The sequence below is a fragment of the Cnephaeus nilssonii genome (assembly GCF_951640355.1).
Source record: "Cnephaeus nilssonii genome assembly, chromosome: 21".
NCBI lineage: Eukaryota > Metazoa > Chordata > Mammalia > Chiroptera > Vespertilionidae > Cnephaeus > Cnephaeus nilssonii.
In genome coordinates, this window is record NC_137092.1 from 38,932,375 (window position 1) to 38,944,701 (window position 12,327).

General features: G+C 43.8%; 1 protein-coding gene across 2 annotated transcripts in view; it reads left to right on the top strand.

Annotated features, from left to right (window-relative positions):
- RNF115 (ring finger protein 115) overlaps positions 1-12,264 on the top strand; it is a 65,895-nt gene extending 53,631 nt beyond the window's left edge. For both annotated transcript variants that reach the window (XM_079761824.1, XM_079761825.1), the window contains exons 5-9: positions 3,898-3,966; positions 5,338-5,410; positions 6,525-6,618; positions 9,889-10,004; positions 10,653-12,264. In XM_079761824.1, coding sequence (XP_079617950.1) covers positions 3,898-3,966; positions 5,338-5,410; positions 6,525-6,618; positions 9,889-10,004; positions 10,653-10,784 — 484 coding nt within the window. In that variant the 3' untranslated portion in view covers positions 10,785-12,264. The remainder of the gene's footprint in view (positions 1-3,897; positions 3,967-5,337; positions 5,411-6,524; positions 6,619-9,888; positions 10,005-10,652) is intronic.
- The last annotated feature ends 63 nt before the right edge of the window (positions 12,265-12,327 follow it).

A 12,327-nucleotide genomic window follows, 5' to 3' on the forward strand; every position in this document is an offset into this window, starting at 1 on the left:
CTGGGGAACTTGTAACTGAGGTTTGTGCCCTTGACTGGGAATTGAACCAGAGACTCTTCAGTCTGCAAGCTGGCGCTCTAACCACTGAGTGAATGGCCAGGGCTAAAGCTTTATTCTTAAATTTACTTCCATAATACCCTTGCAGGATTATCTACCTAAATTTTCAAATCTGTGCCATCACTTTCCTGCTTAAAGTCCATTCGCACAGGGTCCATAACTCAGTATACAAAGTCTTCTGTTTTTGAATCCTCCCAAGCTCTGCAGCCTTCTTTCCTGTTGCTTTTGCATTTATTTCGCCAATACAAAACTTACAGTTATCATGCTGTTTCATGCTTCTGTTTTCTCTGGCTGAAATACCTCCACTGCTTTTTTGACCCAACTAAATCGCTCCTTTACTGAATTCAGGAAATCTCCCATGACCCTCAAGACTGTATCAAATGCATTTTCTTTGTGCTCTCCTCAAAGAACTTATGCATTCTTCTTCCATAGTTCTAACTCTGCAAATTGAAATTATATTTATTATGAACTAGCATTCAGGAAGCATACTGTGCCAGACTTGGCATCCATTAGCTGATTTAATGTTTTGAACAACCCTATCAGGTACTACTGAGGAAAGTTGAGATTCTGCCTTATTAGAATCTATATTAGTTATCTGTTATTGCATAAGAAATTACTCTAAAACTTGGTGAATTGAATCGGTAATTGTGTATTCTCTCTCACAGTTTCTTTGGGTCAGAAATTTGGATAGAAAATGGGGAGATAGTTTGTCTCAGCTGCATTATGTCTGGGACCAAAGGACTGGAATCATCTGCAGGCTTATTTGCGGACATGTGTTACATGTTAGTGCTAGCTGGTGCCTAGGGTTCTAGTTCATGCTGTCACCTGGAGAACCCACACATGACCCTCCTTAGTCTGAGGAATCAAGGCTTGTTTTTTGTTTTGTTTTAAGATGTCTGTTTATTTGGGTTTGTTTGATTTTTCCTTCATTCAGATTAAATATCTGGGAAAGAATACCAAATAAATGATGTACCCTTCTCAGTGTATCACAACTAAGGGACACAAGATATCAGCTTGTTTTATCATGGCTAATGTTAAGTTTGACCATTTGGTTAAGGTAGTATCTGCCAAATATTTTTAATAAAGGTATTCTTTCTCTTGTACCCTTTCTCTTTTGTAATTAATAATTCTTACCTGAATTAATACTATAATAGATATAAAATAATTTTTCCATTTCTGTGATTTCTTCTATAAGTAATAGATAATATTTTGTAAAAAAGTTTTTGTCTTCTCCCTGTCCTCCCTTATTTGTTTGTTGACTTATTTGTTTTAGTGAGGGCTCATGGATTTTGTTTTAATTATTACTCATTTTTAAACAATATTTTAAATTGATTTCAGAGAAGAAGGGAGAGGGAGAGAGAAATAGAAATATCAGTGATGAGAGAGAATCATTGATCGGCTGCCTCCTTCTACAGGCCTCCTAATGGGGATTGAGACTGCAACCTGGGCATGTGCCCTGACAGGGAATCAGTCATAAACTCCTGGTTTATAGGTTGATGCTCAACTACTGAGCCACACCAGCTGGGAGGATCTAGGCATTTTAGGCAGCAGCCCTTGTTCACAGCCCTTAAATTAATAGAGATTTGGGGCATCAGAGTAAAGTAATCAGCTCATGTTTCTCTATTAGCTGATAATTTCTGGTCTGTATAGTTTTCTGTGAGTTTCCTTTAATGGAAATAGAGTACTTTCAAGGAAATAATATATATATATATATATATATATATATTATTATATATATATATTATATATATATATATATTTAGTTGCCAAATAAGAATAGGAAGAATTATCCTAATTTGTTGTTAATGCTGAATGAATGCTGCTTAAAAACACAATATGAATTCCCTTAGGTGGCCTTATATCCTGTCTGCAATGTAAGAGAGCAGGAGAAGGTAACTAACCTTTAGGAAATGCCTAGAATTTCTCAGGCACTAGGCTGAAGACACTGTTTTCACCTAGCCCTTGAGCTGGGCCACATACAGTTCAAATAGGCACGGGTCAAATTTTAAAATCTTGTTGCTCGAAAATTTTTGGTCAGACTAATAAATATCAGTATGAACATATTAGCTTGAATCAGTACTCCTTGGTTTGCTAGGAAATTGTGGTCTAGCCTATTACTACATTGTCCCTTTGACTAATAGCAGAGTGGGAGAAAGATGTAAGCTGCCTTTTCTCAGATGTCCTTTACAGATATCATTACCTTAGTAACATGAATAACATAAAACCTGATTTAATGGTGGCTTAAACAAGATTTTTTTGCTTAGATTTAACAAATCTGTAGGTAGCTGGCAGCAGGTTAGTTCAGTGTCTGAACCTTGCTAGTGTTGGATCTCTGTGATTCTCTTGGTCTTTTCCTCATGCTTCCTTAGGGCCCCAGGCAAGAAGAAAAGGGAAAGAAATAGCACGAGCTTATTTATCCTTTACTTTACTTTATTTTTTTAAGGAAAGGAAAATCTTTTCCACTGTTCCACTCCCCCTATATGTCACCTGTCAAGAAAATTGTACTCACTGGGTACTTTGTCACATGCTCCCCAACCCCAGCTGTAAAGAAAGCTGGGAGAGTATGTATTTAGTAGTAGGTGTCAAGGGAGAAGGGTGTTGAGTGGATTTTGGGTCAGCCACCCAGTGTCTGCTGTTTAGGTATTTTATTAGCTACTTAAGCTAATAGAATAGCTGGCATGTTAAATTAGATTAATTGTAAGATAGGGTTAACATATTTAAAAATGTTTCAGGAATCTTCTGAGTATTTAATCTCATCACTTGTAAAACATATTAAACACGGGCACCTCCCCCCATCCCCCCTTTTTTCTTTGATGGGTGTTATGAACTCAGTGATTTTGGCTCTAAATCAGTGTTTTTTACATTTTAGACATTTAAATACTGTCTCGAATTTTTCCCTATCAACATTATTATTTAATGTTTTCATTAAATAGGCCTACCTGTTTTTTTACCTTAGGCATACTATGAAAAGAAGCTTCATATTTATTACCTGTATAAGTAAACATTATTGACTATTTAGTAGTTTTTTTCCCCTCCACTCATCTTTCTTGCCAAGAAAAACTGTGTTCTGCTACAGGATCAGAAAATGCCAGATGTTACTTTCTAAGGCTCTTTGACAGTTAGGGCATTAGGCATGTCACCCATTTCTCACCATTGGGTCCTAAAGGCTCTGCTGGAAGGATCTCTGATAAAAAATTTTAAAAAAGCTTTCTTGAGAGTATTACAAATGTCCCACTCCCCCCCCCCCACCATTGTCCACCTGGATCCCACCCCATCCCAGGCCTTCACCACTATTGTCTGTGTCTATAGGTAATGCATATCATCATATATAATAAAAGGCTAATATGCAAATCGACCAAATGGCAGAACAACCAGTCGCTATGATGCACATTGACCACCAGGGGGCAGACGCTCAACACAGGAGCTGCCCCCTGGTGGTCTTTGCAGTTTTACGGGGGGCAGGGGGCGCGTGGGGGTTTGCGCCTCTCAGCCAGAAGCCAGGCTCATGGCTGGCAAGCACAGCGGTGATGGCAGGAGCCTCTGCAGCAGCTCTGAGGATGTCTGACTGCCGGCTGAGGCCCGCTTTCTGTGGGGAGTGGACCTAAGCCATCAGTTGGACATCCCCCAAGGGCTCCCAGACTGTGAGAGGGTGCAGGCCGGGCTGAGGGACACCCTCCTCGCCATAGTGCACGAATTTCATTCACTGGGCCTCTAGTATATAGATAATAGTGAAAAGCCATAGTGGCTTGGAGAAGGGGTTGGTGGGATTGGTCAGCTATGGATATTTGTAGAGTACTTTCAGAAGTTTGTTGTCTAACCTAATTTTTTCTTTTCCAACAGAATAATACAACAGATCTTTGCAGGGTTCTTTGCAAATTCTGCAGTTCCTGGTGGATCCCCTTTTACCTGGTAAGTAACTAATTGCCTTTTTTATTCTGTTGGAGTAGCATCATTTTAGCTACTTTAGTATCTGTGCCTTGGTAAGAAAGAGGAAGAGCTGCATAGGTGAATACACAGATGCGATTGGCAGGCTATCAGACTGCCATTATTTGATGAGCCCAAACTTAATTAGAACTTTAAAAAAACCTAAAACTTTATTTGTGTTTAATCCTCACCCGAGGATATTTTTTCCGTTGATATTTAGAGAGAGTGGAAGAGAGAGGGAAAGACAGAGAGAAATAGTGATGTGAGAGAAACACATCAATTGGTTGCCTCCTGCACGACCCTGACCAGGGCTCGAGCTGGGGAGGAGCCTGCAACCTCAGGTACATGCCCTTGACCAGAATTGAACCCGGGACCCTTTGGTCCATAGGCTGACGCTCTGTCCTCTGAGCCAAACCAGCTAGGGTGAATTAGAACTTATTTTTTATTGTTCAGGCACACAAGGGTCATTCTGGTCCCCAGGTTGTCTGGGCATTGGATGTGTCTGATTCTGGAGTGTGTTGAGTTGGGGAATGAGTAGGGGGCAGTAGTAGGTCCCTACCGGGCTTGGTAACTATCTGATTTGTGGGTTTCTCCTAATCATATGGGAAGATTTTATTCCTTAAGAATTTCTGAAATTGAAAACATAATGCCTTTTTCTAAGTAAGAAGGTTCATCAGAAGAAACAAGACTATAATTACGTATGGTTGGTGTTGTCTCGACAATTATTTTGCTACTTCTGACTCTGCCCCCCAAAGCCTTTCTTTGCTTAGAGTGACCTCAGTTCATCCACACAGTTATTCTATTTTCTAACCTCTAGTTTCTCTAAACATATTCCCTCCGTCAACCAGGGCCATGCACCAGCAGCTCCAAAGAGAGATACTGCCAAATCTCTTTTGTATTGTTTTAAGTTGTGGTTCAGAGAGACTGCGATGGCTGCTTCTACTTGAAAGCTCCTCATTGTTCAGAACACGGGTGAGGTCTGTTCCAGATTTTGTCCAGTCATGAGGGAAAACTCTTAAAAAGCTGCTCCATCTATGTTTAATGTAAGTGGGCACAGAGAAGGTCAACTTTTCTTCACCAACAGGCAATGCATCCTTTTGCTCTTGTGTGTCATGTGGTATTTCAAGTGGCTTCACATTTTATTCCATTCAGTTTAGGAAAAATTCCTAGAGAATGGGAGACTTATCTGGATAATCTGTTGGATCTTGGAAATACTGAGAACTTTTTGCCACTTGATTTTAGAGAACTAGTGACTGGGCAGGTCTGAGAGAGCAGGATCCCTCTGCCAGTTTTTCTGTGGTGTAAGGCGGAGCCTGGTCACTTCATCTAACTCTGTCTGTCTCATCTCATGTATAGGAGCGGAATGCTGCACTCCAACCCTGGGGACTATGCCTGGGGTCAAACAGGGCTTGATGCCATTGTCACCCAGGTGAGGAGCTGCCTGTTGAAGGTGTCTGTTCGCGTGTCTCATGGTTCCACAAATGTCCTGCTCTCCTTCTGCTACTTTCTGAAATGGCAGTCACTCTGTGTTCCCTAATGTTTTGAGCTTGTGGGTTTTGCATTTTACTAATGATTTGCTGGTTTAGCTCAGTACCCATGTATCTTCTAGACCTTAAGACCTTTTTTGAAGATCGCTTCACCTCCATAGGAAGAAAAGATTTTTTGCCCTGGTCGGTTAGCTCAGAGAACATCGTCACCATACTCCAGGGTTGTCGGTTTGATCCCCGGTCAGGGCACGTGGAAGAATCAGCCAGTGAATGCATAAACAAGTGAAACAACCATTTTGTTTCTCTGTCTCTCCCTTCCTCTCAAAAAAAAAAAAAAAAATCAGTTAAAAAAAACCTTTTCTTATAACTAACAAACAAACAAACAAACAGTATTTTGAGTTTTTGGCCTCTTGTTCAGGCCTGTGAGGATCCTATTAACAAGTTACTTCACAAAAAAGGAAGGTCTGGTGCTGAAGCAGGGATTTCTGTCAGATGGAGCAAGTAGAGGAAGGAAGCAGAGAAAAAGGTATTCCCATGCCATGGATAATTGTTTCCACTTGTTAATGTTAATTTTAATTTAATTGGTTTTTTTCATTTCCCTTGTGGATTGCTGAGAATAGAAAGCATGTTGTTTATATCCAAATCTTACAGGCAGTATTTACCAATTTCTTGGCGTACCTTATGCTACTTTCCAAACTCCCACCCTTTCCTTCCTTCCAGCAGAATGAATTTTTTGGATCAGTTAAGTATTGCTTTTTGTTAAGCTTTAGTTTTATTCATGATGTCACAACCCTTTTGCTGCTTCTAAAGTTGCTTTGTGCCCAAAGGTGGGCCTTGCAATGATAGGGTCTGTCTGTAGACTTACACAGATGTCACTCTGAAATTGTAAAGCAATTATGAGTGTTATGGTGGCAGTAAAGAGGAAATTGTGCCTCTCAGAGCCTTGTAGAAGTAAGAGCAACTAACATTTCTAATATCTGCACTGTTTGTTCTTGGCTAGAGCGACTCGTTACAAAGGGGTAGTTGGATGTTCAGCACTTCTTTTTCTTTTTGTAGCTTTTAGGACAGCTGGAAAACACGGGGCCTCCCCCAGCGGACAAGGAAAAGATCACGTCTCTTCCAACAGTGGCAGTAACTCAGGAACAAGTTGGTAGGTTCAATTTCTGTCGTCTTCTGTTCAAAATTCCAGCACTTCCTGTACTAAGGATCTTCAAGTGAAGGGCACTCCTACCATGGTGCCGTGTAAGGAAGGTGCCTATTCTTCATTAGGTACCATGAGCAATTACCATGTGGCACAAAGATACATAAGGCTTGATTTCTTGAAGAATTTACTAGGGGAAGCAAAACTCTCCAAATCCTATATAATAAAGAGGGAATATGCAAAGTGATCATCACTCCATCACAAAGATGGCTGCACCCACAGCTGAGGCCAAGTTCCCATAAGGAGCCTTAACGAGCAATCAGCAGGGACCTGAGGCTACGCCCTCCTCCGCCCCCATGGGGCTTGACAGGGGACTCAGGCCGCATCCCCCACCCAGCAGGGCTTGACAGGGGACCTCAGGCTGTATCCCGTTAGGGCTTACAGGGGACCTCAGGCTGCGCCCCCCACCCGGCAGGGCTTAACAGGGGACCTCAGGCCGCGCCCCCCCATCCTGGCATCGGGTTGGGGAACCTCAGGCCGCGTCCCGACGCCAGGCCAGGGGACCTGAGGTCATGCCCCCTGCCCGGTGGGGCTTGACGAGGGACCTCAAGGTGCGCTTCCCGTCCTGGTGCTGGACTAGGGGACCTCAGGCTGCTCCCCCCGCCCCAGCGCCAGGCCGGGGGACCTCAGGCCATGCCCCCACCCCAGCACCAGGCCGGGGGACCTCAGACCGCACCCCCCGCCCCGTGGAGCTTGATGGGGGACCTCAGGCCGTGCCCTCCCGCCCCAGCACCAGGCCAGGGGACCTGAGGCTGCGCCCCCCTGCCTAGCTGGGCTTGCCAGGGGCCCTCAGGCCATGCCCCCCACCCAGCAGGGCTTGCCAGGGGCCTCAAGGTGCACCCCCAGTGCTGGGTTGGGGGAACTCAGGCCGCGCCCCCTGCCCAGCGGGGCTTGATGGGGGACCTGAGGCTGCGCCCCCCTCCTGGTGCTAGGCCGGGGGACCTGAGTCTGCACCCCCGCGCCTGGCGGGGCTTGATGGGGGACTTCAAGGCACGCCCCTGCCCCAGTCTGGGCTGGGGGAACTCAGGCCACGCCCCCCGTCCTGGCGCCGGGCCAGGGGACCTGAGGCTACGCCCCCTGCCTGGTGGGGCTTGACAAGGGTGGGACTGGCCGGGTCTGGATCTAGCCCAATGGGGGTGGGGAGGCGGACAGGTCTGAGTCTCACGTGATTTTGAGGCGCATGTGGGTGGGTGGGGACTTGACTCTGGGTCCCTTGGTGCGCCCCAGACTCTGACAGGAGGAAGGTTTTCATATACATTTTACTAATTTTCTTTCATCTCTGACACTTATATTATAGAGAAAGGGCAAATAGCAATATTAAATTATTTCCTCTAATTAATCCCTTTTAATGTGCATGAATTTTGTGCACCGGGCCACTAGTCTATAATAATCTATAATAATATAAAAGCATAATATGCGAATTAGACCAGACAGCCGAACGATCTTCCTGACGAAGCCAGGGCTGAGGCAGCTGCTGTGGCTGCGAGGGCCAAGCCCCTTGCACGAATTTCGTGCATTGGGCCTCTAGTAATTAGATAACAGTGTAAAAAATACTGTTGAGCAGGTGCTACTTACTGACTCTGGGGAGATAGGAAAAGATATAAATGAGAGGCTGGGAATTTGTTTCATATCAACTCTATAGTAGGTACATTAGAAATAGATATTCTGTTTGTAAACATTGGAGGAATTTAGTGATAAAGGACATTATTTTGGACTGGGAGTTTTTCCCCCCACATATTTAGAGTCAGATTTTAAAGGTAGGACGGGCCACCTTAGAGAGGTCATTCTATTTCAGGAAAAGTATGAACCAATGTAAAAATGTTCACATGGCTATAGTGTCTGAATCAGATCTGACCTTATCAGACCTGAAATAGAGTCTGGTTTGGGAGGTATGATTGGATAGGAAGGGTAGGCCTTGTTATGCTGGACATTGAAGCTGTGGCAGAGTAGTGAGGGGTGAATATTCTGAGGGGAGGTGAGTTTTGTAGATCCTCAAATGGAGGGATAAGGGAATTTAAGTGGTCTGCAGAGTAGATTAATTTGGAGGTGGTGTCTAAAGTAGATTGGAAGGGGAAGAAGGCAGAAACAGGAATGTGAGGGGCTGTTGCAGTATCTAGGTGGGGTTCAGGTGATGGTGACAAGGCTGACAGAAAGGAAAGGGTAGATACAGAGGAGAAAGGCATTCATCACTGATTGCATAATCGGTTGAAGGAGGGGAAAGGGTCAAAGATGATTCTAAGATTTTGCAACTACAGAGGTGGTGCTGGCATTATCAGGAATGTGGGATTGTTAACAGGCCCTGATTTGGTAAGGAGGTGATATAATATTTTTAATTTTTAATTTGTTGGTGTTTGAGGCACGAGCTGAGAGTCCAAGTGAAGATGAGCTGGAGAGTGCTATGGAGCTGGCATTAGGGGAAATGAGCAGGTACCAAAGTGTAGTATCTATTTGTAGAGTTGAAGACCTGGGGTAGGGATCCTGCCTGCGAGGCTGTTCCAGCAGACGAGGCATAAGATGTAAAAGCTAGAATTAGTCCACAGGTGTAGGAATGGAGAGGAAGCAGTGCGTCTAAGTGGAAAGCCTTGAGTGCTGTGGCCCACGGAGCGGATCCTGCAGGGGAAATAGACTGGCTGGTGTCCTCAGAGAAGGGACTTCCTGTCTCTGGACTTGGAGCCTGAGCTGCCCTAGGGCTTTGCAGCTCTGCAGCACCACCTCCTGGTACAGTTTTTAACTACAGCTTGTTCAGAGGGCTTTGGGCAGCCGTGTTGGACGAGGATGCCTAATGTGGAAAAGAGGGTAAACGTGGCTTGAGATACTGAACAGGAACAGCTAAGACGACTGAGATGAGTCCCTCGATTGTGGTGGGCAGATTTCCAGTGTTAGGTCCTAAGGAGAAACTGCCAGAAGTCTATCACACATTGGGAAGGTGTTCCTGTTTTACCTAACAGTTAACCTACGCCCTAGTTTATTTCTTCCAACCTTTTACATGGAAAAGTAGGTCTTACCAGAATAGGCCCATTCATCAGTCCTCCTTTTCATATCCCAGTCTATTACCACGAACCCCATTTTGAAATAAAACTCACGCTACCTACCTGTCTCCACCTTGCCTGCCTTTGTGTCTTTTCTTTATGCATTCCTTTGGTTGTTCAAGAAATCGGGCTCGTATTTTCTTCCTTCTTTTTGCTTGTTTACTTTAAAAGGCATTTCCTCCTCCAACAGATATGGGTTTGGAGTGTCCAGTGTGCAAAGAAGATTACACAGCTGAAGAGGAAGTCCGGCAGTTACCCTGCAACCACTTCTTTCACAGCAGTTGTATTGTGCCGTGGTTGGAACTGGTGAGTGCAGACAACTCTCACCTGTGACAGGCATCTACGCCAGTCACATCTGGTCAGGGGAATGCTGAAGCGTAAGGGTGTAGTTAGTAGTTAATGAAGATGAGATTTTAGTTCCCGGCTAACCCTTAGTAACACCTTTACTGTTTCTTAAATTACTGTCTGGCTGTAAGTAGGGATTAGCAAACCTATGGCCCACAGGTCACTGTGGCCCGCCATCTGTTTTTGTAAGTGAAGTTTTATTGGAACACAGCTATGCTTCTTTGTTTACAAATGGTCTCTGGCTACTTTCATGTGACATCACTGAGTAGTTGCGACACAGGTGGTATTTAGCCTTCAAAGCCTAAAATATTTACTCCCTGTCCCTTTACAGAAAAAGTTTTCTGGCCCCCGCTCTAGATCATCTCAGGTCACTGATTCTGGTTAGTTCTGTTGGTGGTATGTTTTGGCTGTTGTTACAAGCTCTCTCTGCATTTAAAGTTCTGTTTGGGAGATGTCCTGGTGTTAGCACCTCAGAACCCAGTGTGCACTGTGTGAGAATGCAAAACCTTTTTGGTTTTCTACCGGCCAACTCTCAGGATTTTCTAGTGTTTAGTACCTGCAACTTCTCAGGTCAAGCTGTTTACATGGACTGATATCTTTCTGTTTCAGCACGATACATGTCCTATATGTAGGAAGAGCTTAAATGGTGAGGACTCTACTTGGCAAACCCAGAACTCTGAGGCCTCTGCAAGCAACAGATTTAGCAGTGACAACCAGCTGCATGACCGATGGACTTTCTGAATCTAAAGACCACGTCTGAGCCCGGGCTGTGGTGGTCTGCTTGCCACAGCTGTGAATTGTATCAAAACAAGATAGTCGGTGGATTTAGGAATCGTGTAAGAAACCCCAACCCATAATATTAATGCAGAGTGTTTTCTTTAAATTTCAAGTTAGCATCTATAGATGGAATTGTATCTAAAACCAAATGCCTCTTATTGCTGAATTCAGAGTGATAATTTTATAAGTGTAAAACTTAATTATGTGGGTTCCCCCTGCCAGAATAGAATTAGCTCCTTAAAGTCTAGCTAGGGTCCTGCTCTCTGCCATGTTGCCCTGTAATGGATGTTTTCCCCCCTTGTCCAGCCTCCATCCTACCGTTAGTGTGTTTTATGGAAAATACAGTGGAACCAGAGCCCGAAAGTCCTATGATGTAAGTCCTTCTGTTTTAATGATACAAAAGCATGTACTCCTGGCCACATTAGCTATGAATTAAGGTCAGATTAATTCAGAAATCTAAGACTGATTTTTCTTGAACCCTCAGCAAATCAAAGAAAAATTACATTTGGAAGGAGTAAGTGGCTTATCATTATACTCTGGTTTTCTCATTTAATTTTTAAGACTACTTCAAAAACTGCAGTTTCTGCAGAAACCAGCTAACATGACCTTAAGGGTCTTCTGTGGGTAGGAATCTAATTCTGGCTCCTTTTTGCAAACGAGCAGAGCAGCGTACAGGCAAAGAAGGACACGTTTGAAATCTTTGGTTCTGACGTTTTTTAATGGTCCCCATCTCGCTGTTTACCGTTTTTTGTCCTGGGGACTTTAAAATAATTTCCCTCACAGAAATAGAATGCCTTCATTGCTGCTTCTGTTCACTGTTTTTAGTAATTCATTGGTATTTAGGAATTGAGATTTTAACATTGTCTTATTTTAATTTTTTAAGCCCTTTGATCATCTCTGAAACCTTTGCTAACTTGGTTCTGGATATCCTCGGAATCAAACTGATTTATTGTGATTATGTCCAAAACAGCCTGGTCTAGGAGAGGTAGGCCTTACTTTTTTTTTAGCCTAACTAACAGTGTCCCATCTACACGCCTATGCTGTTAGGTGCATTTGAAAAAGATCAGAAATGTCTTTGGAATCTCAAAGTCTCCAAGGGAAATGATGGGTACTGTTGGTCCAGCCCAAAGGGTTACAGAGAGGCACTGTTAGCGCGGGCATCGTTTGGAATGACCCGAACAAGGAGGCCTCTTCTTGGTGAGTCTCTCTTGGCTCCTGTCTGTCTGAGTTTTTGTTGACGATCATGCACTATCCTCTGATTTGGGGGGGTTAGGGAAGGGGCTTAGAGATATAGATGATATCTCTAATGGTAGATGATAGGGGAGGGAAGAGAGAAAGTAGAAAAGTGGCCTGCTGAATTAATAGCCTGCCTGTAACAGTTGTGTCCATAAGGTCTGATTCAGGTTGGGCCAAGAGGAAATAAAAGATTTTTTTTATATGCTTCTCATGTCATACCTCTGTAGAGTTTGTTTCTTTGGAGAATGTGAGCTATTAACTAAGCCTATTG